The sequence below is a fragment of the Numenius arquata genome, chromosome 6 (assembly GCF_964106895.1).
Source record: "Numenius arquata chromosome 6, bNumArq3.hap1.1, whole genome shotgun sequence".
Taxonomy (NCBI): Eukaryota; Metazoa; Chordata; class Aves; order Charadriiformes; family Scolopacidae; genus Numenius; species Numenius arquata.
Window position 1 is genome coordinate 6590573 of NC_133581.1, and position 12449 is coordinate 6603021.

The 12449-nt window shown below is 39.2% G+C and overlaps 1 protein-coding gene across 3 annotated transcripts in view; it reads left to right on the forward strand.

Moving 5' to 3' along the window:
* Nucleotides 1-12449, forward strand: part of CDC42BPB (CDC42 binding protein kinase beta) — a 97691-nt gene that overhangs the window by 26152 nt on the left and 59090 nt on the right. For all 3 annotated transcript variants that reach the window (XM_074148760.1, XM_074148761.1, XM_074148762.1), the window contains exon 2: nt 5446-5537. In XM_074148760.1, the coding sequence (XP_074004861.1) occupies nt 5446-5537 (92 nt within the window). The remainder of the gene's footprint in view (nt 1-5445; nt 5538-12449) is intronic.

Below are 12449 nucleotides of genomic sequence, written 5' to 3' on the forward strand. Positions count from 1 at the left end.
AGATTGGAGTCAACAAAGTATGGAAGAATTAACAAAAAAATCGCACTTCTAAAATACAGGGAAAAAGTCACAATGAAGTAGCGAGAGGATTGTACTTCTTTAAAACTCCAAAGTGTGGGTTGTAACAGGTATTTATCACCCTAGTGAGCAGGTTGGGGCTACCTGGGTGTGGGTATCTCCCAAGACATGAATACAAGCGCTGACTTGTTAAACCTGTCAGCCTACTGTTTTAGTAGCAATATCACAGGAATGCTGTTTCTTTGAAAAGGGTGCACAAAGGGCAAACAAGTTACTTGATTTCTAGAATGTAAGTGAAGAGGGATGGTTGAGAGAAATGGTAAAACTTGCTGCTCTTTCATGGTCTTCCTCCAAAGAAAACATCTTAAATAAAACATTGGATCTGCCTGGTGGGAGTATGGCTCCACGGACAATTAACTACATCATTTTGTTGTTTCCCTGACATTATATTTTGCAATTCGCATAGTTTCCTACCGCAACGTTTTGAAAGGGGGACGAGGAGATAAAGGGAGTGTGGTGGCAGATGCATTACTGTATGACCAGACAGTTTGGACATACCTTCTGGGTAGATCTATCAGAATGTTATCATCGTGCTATATAATGACTTAAACCCCATATCGCTTACAAGATTGGTTCTCAGCTGTGAAACTGTATGGTGCAGGGCAGTCCAGGATATGAACAGGTTATCCAGAGGGGCCATGGAGTCTCCATCCTTTGAAGTTTTTGAGAACTGACCGGGCAAAACCCTGAGTTGCCTGGTCTGAAATCAGTATTGACTGTGATTTGAGCCGGAGGTTGAACTAGAGACCTCCTGAGGTCCCTTTCAATCGGAGTTGTTGAAAGAGACCTGTAAGTCTGTGTATTATTTTCTTGCAGTTGTCACATTTATTTAAAACTTGAAGCTGCCAATGATACAAAACATCAGATGTTCTTGAGCATTTGGCAGCTTCAGCTCAGTGATTTTTGTGACAGAATTTCTGGAAACTTGCACTGCCTAACAAAATAAGCAGGAGCCCTCAAATTGGAGCCATTGGGTAACTCCACCACTGAAGCAGTAGTTATCCTAATAAACCCAGCGGGTAGTCTTTTGTCCCCTGTAATCTAAAGGTGCTAGCTTTTGTGATTCCAGATAGTAAATTATCAACGTAAATTGAATGGTTCAGAATCTGAACAGAAAGTAAAAAATGCGAAACATACCTCAACGCTTCTCATATTTAACCACACTCTAGCTTGGGAAAAGGTGCCCTATTATTTTTTGAGGGTGATGCTGACAATGACATCCTTCCCTGACGTGCTTTCCCAAATGAGAGGAAATTTGACATATGCTTCTGACCCTGGCAGAGGCTGGCATGTGCCCATTCCTGGGTGCTGAGTGCCCAATCTGCCGTCTCGCGTCGTCTCCACTGGCATTTCCTGCAGCTTTTAGTTGTTGCAAAAACAGTCTTCAAATATCTTTTATCGGGTGGCATAATAGAAATTGACTGCAGTGTAGATGCACCCGCTCACAAACCTAAATCACAAACCCATTTACCTACGACTGTGCTTCAAATTATGTTTTCAAATTGTTCAAATTGATGTTTTCTTTTTGTCCAAACAAAATATCCTAATCCCATCTATCAGGGGAAGAGGAGAATAGGATCGCAATAGAATTTGTGGGTGGAGAATTAATGTCTTTCATACATATCCTGGTTTTCGATGAAGAAATAAATGCTGGCATTTCACTTCCCCTTATGAATATTGATCAAAACATCGACTGTTACTGTTTTGTATTATATTCTTGAGAGCATACATTTCTTGGCTTCTTAAAATTAGTTGGTTTTTTTTTTTTTTTCCTTGTGTGGCCTTATGGAGGACACCCTCCTTCCAAACAAGTGTAAGTACAATAATGCCAAATCAGCCTGAGAGGAAAAAGTAGTGATGCATACAAATATATTGCAGATAGAATGCCTGTCGCAAATTCTGATTACAGCCTCACAGTCATGAATAAACAAACTCTTGCAATTACTCTCAGCTAATGTTACCCTGACAACAGTATATATAACAAAATTCAGTAATCACTGCCAACAAAACCCTCAGTACAGCTACTGCTTCTGTTTGCCAGGATGAAATACTTTCATTAAAGTATTAAATCAACTCCAAATCTTAAGTCCTGCTTTAAATATTAGGATCAAAACTAATCACTGAAGTGTAATTAGCCAGTCCAGTGTGTGGAGAGAAGTTTGCTTTGAGTTCCCTATTTGTAAAATAGCAATATGTGAAAGGAGAAGCTGGGGCTTTTTATCAGTTACGTAGTGGTGGGTATATCACTTGGCATCATTCTGGCAAATGCAGCTCTCTGGTACTTCTTGGTGCAAGTTTCTGCTCTCTCAATTTTGCCAGTTCTGTGCTTGCTACTCATCTGGATATTAGAGGGTTGAGGAACAGCAGCATCCTGAGGGGGGGAGCAAGAAGGCAATTTGGAAATATTTTTTTATTTAACTTAGTAAGAGGTAAAAATGGTTCAATCCAGTACTGAAAAGTACTATACCAGCAGGGTACATCCTGGTATAAACGGGGTTCTACTCCAAAATGCCAATAAATTAGATGTCAGTTTAAATAAATTCTTGGTGTGTTGCCTCCTCTGAGCTCTGATCCGCTGTGTAACTTCCGTTGTAGTCTCTGTGATGATGAGATTTTGTGGATATTAGGTTTTATTTTCAAATTGTATTTACTTTTAAGGAATCTTAAATGATGCCTTGACAAAGACTTGAATTTTTCCATTTTAGAGGAAGTTCTATCTAATTCAAAAATTTTCACCTTTGGTGCTTAGCTTTCCAGGAGAGAGCACTGAATTTGCAGTGTTTCTGAACACCGACTCCTGCTAAATACTAAAAGCCAACATTAGTTAAGTGCAGAAATAGCTTGTAAAAAATAGTAACTTCCTTTTAGTAGGGAATACTTTTTTTTTTCATTTACATATGTTAAACTAATTCTTTTTAATATGTCGTACTTCAGTTGACTAATTGAGGTGGAAGAAGCAGGACCACCCTAGGGCTCTTGCAGTTTTTGAATTGAAGTGGTGGTGAAGGAATTGAGGTCTTGAAGGATACAATTCCTAGAAAGATATCATTAATGCCTTTCTCTGCATACACTATTTCTTCTGTTTACTCAAATTTAAGTATGTGCTCTGCTTGATACATAATAAATATTTTTTAAAAAATATAAGACTAATTGAATTTATTTGCTTTAATACAACTTAATGCATTTCTAAACTGAATCCCAGTTTTAGCGAGGTGAAGTTTGATAAATTCAAAGCAAGGGAAACTGTAGGCAAAATAATAAAATGTTTGTCACCAGTTGACAAAACATGAACAATGTAAGAAAAAATGATTTATTTAAGTGTAGAAGACAGTTTAAACTTGTGTAGGTTTGTGTCTTCCTGCTTTGAAAATTGCTTGAGATCAATTTATTTATAAATACTTAAACCGATTATTATGGTATTCCGTTTACTGACTAGGATTATGGCTAAAATCAGTGATTTCTTTAAAAAACAAAAGGTCTTATTTTTGCATTTGTATCCCAAGTAAAATTGCTGGATTTCATTTCCCCTCCCCTTGAATTTTAATAGTAGAAGGTGGTGTTCTGAAAAATTAGTCTAATGACCTGCGTTCTGTAGTAGAGATCCATAACTTGCTAGTGGAACTTCCACATTTATTTCTTATCTGTAGTTGCATTTCCTCAGTCTGTCCTGGTTTAATGGGAAGAGAAGGAGGCAGGAGAACCTTGCAAAGTAATTGATATATATCACAGCCATCAGCAGTGGTATTTACTTGTCTGACTGGACTGGTATAGGTCTCTTAAATCATTTGAGTTGGTTTTGCTGGGTAAGTTGGTTAGAAACAACTTGGGATTTGGGGATGATAGTCTCAATGGCCTTGTGGTGGGGGAGTCCACGGTAGGCATTTCTGCCCAGCTGAAACGGGGAATTTAGCAGAAAATCTAATAGAGCCTCTTTCTTAAACTTTGGATAGACAAGAAACATCCAGTGAAAGGGGCATTACTTGTGAAGTAAACCTTTTCAATAACACCTCTCCTGAGTACAAAGAAGCACCATGGCTGTTCTTCAGTACAACTATTTCTTCATTTTATTAGCTGTTATATGAATTTTTCCTGAGAGGTTTTCACGCTTTCTTGATTAGACTTCATACTGAAGTCTGGAGTCTCCAGTTCAGCCTTCTCTATCTTGTGTGTGTTTGTAAGGTTTGGTTTGTTTGTGTTAGCATCTAAAGTACATTGTGAAGGCAGTGACCCCTCTTGTAGGAATTCTGTTTGGCTCATAACTCATTAGCTTAATGATAATGTAAGGTGAGGTGAAACAGGAGTCTGGGCTGAATTACAAGTAGCAGTTCTGTGATGTTTTATTCAATTGCAAATGGAAAAAATACAACTGTTTAAAAAAGCCAATTTTTTAGGCTAATAATATTTGGGATGAAGTGGAGAAGAGCAATTTTATATTTTTTTTTGTGCTTAGAAGCGTAAGCATCTTTGTAGACATCGTACTTGCTCTTGTGCAGTTTAGCTTGTGCCACCATTTTTCCTTATTGATTTGGTCCTCATGATTGGGGCAGTGAATTGTAACAAATGCAGTATCCAAACAGTAATCCTCATCCTGTGATATGCTAGAAATAAGTAAGATATTCTGGATAGGATCTGGAGGGGAGAAAATTGATGGGATCTGCAGGTACAGTGGAATTTATCAACCAGGTATTTTGAGAGATGTCCAGCGGGACCACCAGAACAAAGTAAGTGTAGGTTAGTTAATTGCTGGGCACATTTAGGCTGCAGCCGTTTGCTACTTGGTCTAATTGAGATCTGGCAAATGTTGCTTAACAGAAAAGATAGTTCAAAGAAAAATCTTAAATTAGCCATAGGTCTCGTAGAAAATGATTTCATTGCTTTTGAGTAGAGACAGCTATCTCCTGAGAGAGGGTTGTTAAAGCTTTAGCTGGTACTAGCTGAAATAGTAAAAAGTAAAGCTGAACTCTGCTTAACAAGAGAATTATTCTAGTGGCTGAAGGATAGGATGGCTTTTCTCTAGAGTTTACCAGTAATGAGTGAGCTCTTCAGCTTTCACATGGTCCTTCACTGATTCTTGAAACCCCAGAGAAAGGTGGGGGGGGAGCAGGGGAATCCTTCCGAAAGACTACTTTGCTCTTTACTCAATGGCAGCAAGGCAGAACCAATCATAGGATTGAACTTTTTAAAAAAATTCTAAGTATTATTTAGTGTAGTTAATATTTTTTCCTTCTATAGTTCTAATAGTAATTGAAAAAGTGCACTGGGTATGCAACAAGTACTTGTTACTTCTGGTTTATGGATTATTTTGCTTTACAATATTTCTCTTGATAATTGAACTTTCCTTTTTTTTTTTTCTTTCCCCCTAAACAGCAAGACCATTTACAAAATTGGTAAAGGAAATGCAACTTCATCGAGATGACTTTGAAATTATAAAAGTGATTGGAAGAGGCGCATTTGGTGAGGTAAGAGATTTTTACTCTCAGTTGCGGTAATGTAACTTTCATCCTTTGTGCGGCTGATTTCTTCCTGCGGTTGACCTGTCCTTGTCCTAAAGACAAAAGATGCACACAGATGTGTTAAAATACCTCCAAATGCGGGATACGAGCTACGTAGTAGTGAAAGGTCACTTTGAAGCGCATTGTCCAGTTCTGCCGTTTCTGTGACTGGCTCGTTCTGACCTGGATGTAGCAAAACAAGTGTCTCTCCAATGTGTATCTGAAGAGGGTGGTCCCACCTAGCAGCTGCACAGCTGAATTTGGGATCTCTTCTCCCACTTGCCATATGTACTCTTCTGTGCTGCTGTAATTTAACACAGAGCTGGGCTGCTTCTACGGCAGGAACGCGGAGGCTGCTCCACCCATCTGCCTGTCTCTGTAGCAATCTGGTAACGCAGAAAGACGCATTTGGCTGCCTCAAAGGCTGCTCCCCGTCATCTTTGAAGATCAAAGGCTGCTGGATCTGTTTTTTTTTGGACAGCAAGTTGAATCATGCTGGGATGATAGGAACGCCTTGCGTTTTGAGGACTCGCCAGTCCCAGGACCCTGGACTGAAGCTTCACTTCTTAATATGCTTGATGAAAGTCTCATCAGTCACAGTGTTCTGATAGGGCTTGCCACTGGCAAAAGCGGTCATGAGCATGTCCCCTCTAGCACCCATAGGATACCTGAGACTTCTGGAGAACCTCAAAGACAACTCTTTCAAGCATTTGAGTACACATAAATAAAGACATAGCTGTCAGCAAAAGAGGTTATTAGCTAGAGAGTTTCTAGAATTAAAAAACACCTTAGATTTCTTTCAGGAAGCTTCTTTTAAGTAGTGCCACACTAAAGTCAAATGTAGTGACAGCCATTAGCGGCTCACTTCAGCTCATTAGCGCTTGGTTACAACTTCTGCTGCCGGTGGCTAAGGTTAGGCTTGCTTATCTTCATCTCCAGTTGTCTCCACAGAGAGCAGGGCTGCGTGCCGTGCAGGGCTTTCCTTCCAAGCATAGTGTCCCCTGGACACGTCAAACTCTTTCACACAGGGTTTAACGTGGGACAGAAGTATCACAGGCAGAACAGATACTGAGCTAGAAAAGTGTCAGGACCCTGCCCAACCTGGGGTTGAAAGCAATGAGGTTTCTGTGTGCATGTGCACTTGGGGGTGGGTGAAGTAATAGCTTAATTTCCACATAATTTTAAGCTACTTCAAGGACTGCTTTTGAGGAAAGTGGACACCTAAGACAGAAACTAATGTTTCAGTTACATCTCTTCATCTATACCACCTTTTAATGATGTGAAGAGGTAACATGGAGTTCACATGTAGTCATTGTGAGCATAGCAGCTCAAAGAACTTCAGCATTTTAAGTAAAATGTATGGTAGCATCTTGACCTAGAAGACAAAAGTTCACTTTCTAGTGGATGCTGAACTTGATGAGTTGCAACATTTGTTACAGAAAAGGAAGTGTTATCTTAGGTTAATGGAAATACTGCATGAGAATCAGCTGTCTGTTTCACTGGAGAGTTTGCTTTTAGCTGGCATGTATTATCTGAACATGGCTTTTAGAGAGAAAAGTTACTGCAAAGAGTTTGGTGGGAGAAAACAGAAATGGGAAAATTTTTTATAAGACTAAGGAAGGGCTGAAAAATACAAATTAAGTCGAGAAAAGAGGTCTGAGCAGAGATGTTTGAATAGAGAAAAAACCTAGAGAATTAAGACAGTAGTAGGTAACTGCCTTCCTCTCCATTAGGGTTTTGATTCAAAGCAGTAGCACAGTTTTGTAGAGGGTGCCCCCACTTCCTGCAGAATGATTTTGCTATGTGTGATCTGGATTTCTTTTGGAGGAAACTAAACCAGAACCTCCGTTCCAAGTGTGCACCAAATGTGCTTCTGGCTGCAAAGGGTACATAAGAATCAATCACTTGAGTTTGACTCTCCTAACAGCTTCAAAGCATTTTTGGTCGAGGAGAGCAGGCTAGATACAGTGTGAAGCAAAATTCCTGAACTGTGTACAGTAAAGATGGGAAGGCTCAGCACAAGCTACTTTTATCTGTTGTTCTGGTCTGCCGTGCCAAATTACTTGCTATAGTGGCTGTGACCACGGATATCTAAAGAATTTTAGATTAATGTTTTGGCAGTTTGTCTTTTGGTGGGATTAGAAGTGGTTTCTGGATCTTTTCAGAACTAGACTTGTGAATACTATAGCTATCAAAATTGTTTCAGGTCAAGGGAACCCTTTATAGTGACTTGCAGATGGAGTCAGTGTTGGGAATGCCTTCACACAGTATAACTTTAAGGAAGAGCTGTTTTCCATAGTACTCACTCTGTTCTTTTTCAAAAACGTGCTCTTCTCCACATAAGGAATTGACCAACTGGAAGTCTCAGTACGACAGCAGGTGAAGTATTTATATGAACTTCAAGAGACTTCAGTTTATACTTGCAAGGGGGTTTAGGATGATCTTTCTTAGCTTTGGATCAAGAGTCTTAAGGTGTATAAAAGATACAAATTCTGGGTGGAAACTTGTGTTAATAGTGTTTGGAGTGCCTGAATCAACAATGTCTTTCATATTCTTTCATTTGGAAAAGCATGAAACTTAACTAAAGCAATTCGTACATCCCATTGTCCCCAGCAGAAATGAAATTTCACAGAAGTGGAGAAAGTATCTTAATTTCATCTTTCTGTTAGAACTGTGAGTGCCCAAAAAGTCAGTGGTGTTAGTTATCTGTCAATATCACGTTGTCTTGTTCATCTCATAAAAGTTCTAGTTTATAGTTGTAGCAGCTTAAAACTTTTTGATCAGCTTAAATTATGCAGGAATCATTGATTTTAGGTTCATTATACTTTAACCCCACTTGCCAGAGAATATTTCCTGCTTTTTGCTTATGACCCTTATGACCTTTGACTCTTGTGTATACTACAGTGCTATAATTGCCAAATATTATAGGCATTATAAAATAGTAATTATATAAAGGTTGAAATTCCATAATAAGAAAAGAAAATCTCATTTCTTGAGAGGGACTTGTGGCATCTGACACATATAAGGTGACACTTCAGAAAACTGAATGGGAGAGTTGTAAGTAATTTTTCTATAGTACACTCATACATACATGGGAACTATGTTAGAAATTAGCTGATGGGATTCTAAGGGTGAAGCTGATGAGTTAAAAGCTTATTCATTAGTTCTTGTTTAAAAAAAAATCAAAGACAACTATGTGCTGGAATTAAATTTTATAAATACCTATAAAATAGTTGTTAGAATGCATAAATAAATTAATCAGAATTAAACTAACCATATTTCTATTAGAATTAAGTAGTTTAAATTAAACGCTGAACAGCTAAACAAGCCAGACTTCAAAAAGGATGAAAACTACATTCCATTCTTCTCAGTTTAGCTACTTTGGACTTTTTGGAGAACGCCAGGGGCTGTAGTCTTACCAAAGAACTTTTGCATAAATCAGTAACTTTGAAGAAAGATATCTTAAGGAAAATAAAGGCATGATATTAGTTATTAGTCAAGATAAGCAGTCAATTTTTGCCACACAACATGTAAGCCAAGGAAACGTGGTCTTTGATTTTGTCCCTGTGAACACAACTGCAAAATCAGTACCTAATTTAAGGCAAATTGATATAATCACCAGTACATATCTGTACTGGTATGTCAGTACCTTTTCAAACCATCAGAACTCAACCTGTTCTTTATGCTTGTTCCAGCAACATGAGAACAGAACCCAACCGGTAATCCAAACCACCTGAGTGAAAGTTCTTATAGCACGGGAGACTTGAGAAAGCAAGAGAAAAAATATTTCTTAAAGTTCTCATAATTATGGTAAGACAGAAACAGCCTGGCTCAGAACCTGGAGATTTCTTCTCTCACCAACTGCTTTGCCTGCCGGGTAAACTGAATGTCTGAATATCCTTTACAGTGACTTTTAAGGCTCTGACTCCTGGAGTCACTGGCTTGAGAAAATAATTTCATTTTTTCAGAAGTTTCATAATTAGGAAGAAAAGTTTGAAATGTTCTTTGAGTTCATGACAGCTAGAATAGCATATAATTTGAAATGCTACCTGTAAGAGGGATAAACTATGCGTTGCTCTTCCCCATCTCCTAGGGTGTATTTGCCTGGGGGTATGCCGAGCTGGGTGGAACATTTTCAGGAGTGCCCCAATGTTACTGTCAGTCTTCCTTTTTTGCAGGTCATATGGGCAGATACCTCATGTGCAGAGGGGCAACCTCCATGAGGAATAAAACTAGTAGTAATTAAAAAGCCCCCTGAAAGAAATTCAGAACTAAAATAGTTTTCTGTAATCTTAATTCCGCTTTCTATTAGTAAAATTAGTGTAGAAGTCTGTCTTTGTAGACAAGAATGAGTATGTTGTGTAGGGTGAGGTTTTTCATTAACTAGTGAAAATACTTATTCTTTAGGAGAAGGTTTAAAGAATGTGAGCACAAGATGGAAAACTCCTCTAGCTTTTAGACCTTTAAAAAACCACACCAAAATAACAACAAAAAACCGCAAACCCACTTGCGGCTTGAAGTTTACCTGTGCCTGACCACTCCTTCCATCTAGAAATGCTGTGGACCATTATTTGAAAGGAAATCATGTCCTGAGAACGTGTGCGTGGTGGGATTGTGCCTACCTGAGAAACTTGTGCCAGCCTAAGAAGTGCCTTCGGTGTGCTTGGTGTTGGCTTCTGGCCACCAAGGGAGCTGGGAGCGCTACCATATGGGGAGAGGGACAGGAGGAGGACCCTGTGCATGGGGACTATCTGGCTCTAAATACTTGCACTTGTTCCTTTGCAAGCTTCATCTGACCTCTTAGTCACGTACTTCTAAGTCTTTAAGATCACTTGTCCTCATTTTGTGTAAAGGACCATTAAGGAACACTGCTGTAAATTAACGTATTTCAGTGAAGAGCAGTTGTTGAAGGAAGAACCGTGTCAAGATGTACCTCGCTTGAGAACTTGGATTGTATAATATGGCTGACACCTCCTGGAAAGTTGGCAGCGTGGGACTCAAAACAATTGTTTTCCTTCCCTTGTTTGTTAGCGAGGATTTCTTGAATGAGCAACGCTTACTGTGGCTGCAGCGGAAGGGTGGAACTTCTTGGTCCTGCTTAGCACAAAAATAACTAAAACCCTTAATGTGCCCCACCTAAGTATTACTGCTCTGGATGGATTAGAAATACCTTTCCATATAAATGCTGTTCTGTACAGACTTGATCTACGTAGTGTTTAGTAATAAGATATGTCACCTCGACTCAGGATGCTTAGTCAGAGTCTTAGCTGGAATCAACAGACGTAAAAATCTGTTTTCAGAAGAAGATAAATAATGGTTGAGAGAACAAGACTGATCCCCTGTGTGCCACGGGTTTCTGATAAATTATGTAGCTCCTAATGAGAGATATACTGGCTAAGGGTGCAGCGAGACTCAAAGTGAATACGTAAAACCCAGGCTTCCTGCAGACAGTGGTGCCTGACAGCGCGATGCAGAGCTGTCTGTGCCTTCTCCACCTTGTAATCGCAGCTGTAGGTACCAAGTTTTTATGTACTTCTAGAAGTTAATCTGGGGCACGGTGAGCTACAGACTGCAATGAAGGCCATCTCGCCTATTCAGAAGCTTTGGTGATTGGTATTAGGAACCCAGCAGGGACTGTACCTTCCTACATTGTAGATTAACAGAATTTGTAAATATCGCACGCAACATATGAGACTTTTCATCCAGCTATTCAGAGTCAAAGTATTCAGAATACAATACAGAAGAAGTAATTAATTAGCTTTCCTTTTCTACAGTATGCCCTTCACAAAAAAAAAAAAAAAAAAAAAAAAAAATCAAAGCAAGCTATTTTCTGCCGTGGAAATGGACGAAGAAAGAAGCTGTTTTGTTTTGAAAAGGCTTCAAAAAAGCTGGTTGCTATCTTGGTCCTCCCCAGCTCGGTGTCTGTTTTTATGGCAGCACCAAGTTACTATGGTGACAGGCAGGTCGCGAGGAGCCGGAGGAGAGACAGAGCTCATTGTAGCGCCGCTGCCAGACCAGCCATTCCCCTCTGCAACCCCCCCGACTGCTGAGGAAGAGCTCAGGTGTTATTCAGGGCCTTTATTCTTCTTTTGCAGAACCTTTCCGGCTGGCACTTGGGATTTCTAATTTGCATGACATGAAGATCCACACCGTGTGTTCAAAAAAAAAAAAAAAAGAAGATTTTGCTTTGGAATGTGCACCATGGCATGTGAACCCTACCAAAAGACACTCTGGTTGCTCATTTTAAATGTAAAATAGACATAAAAAAACCTGATAGAGCAGTCCAGACCAGTTTTTCTCAAAGATGCAGTATTAAAACTGTTAACTAAAGAGTTGTATATCAAAGACTTTTCATACCCAAGAGTATCAGGAGGATAAAGCCGTTCCTGCAGTGTTTTCTCAGTAGCTAATGCTCAAGTATCAATAGCATGAGACAGAAATAGTAGAGTAGAAGTGGCACGTATGAGCTTTAGCTGAGGGAAATGACTGTAATATTCAATTATGAATCTGATAATAAGACATTACGGCTAAATTGTTTACATCTGAAATGACATTTTGTCTCTTCCCCTGGTTGAAAGGCTTGTCTAAAATCTCTGCTAAAATGTCTAAAGCCATTCCAAGTTCCTGCCAAAGGTTAATTCATGGTAATTTTACACTATTTTATCCGTGTAATTTTATTGTCCATTAGCCTGAGCAGATCTTTTCTTTTGTCGTCCTTATTACTGATGTCCTTCCTTCCAATTTCATTTGTAGGTAGCAATCATATCCACTTTTTGACTTTTTTTTTTTAACAAGTAAACCTTTTTCTATTCCCACGGTAGTATGAGAGGCTCTTTATTTCCTTGATCATCTCAATAGTCCTCCTTCACACCTGCTCCA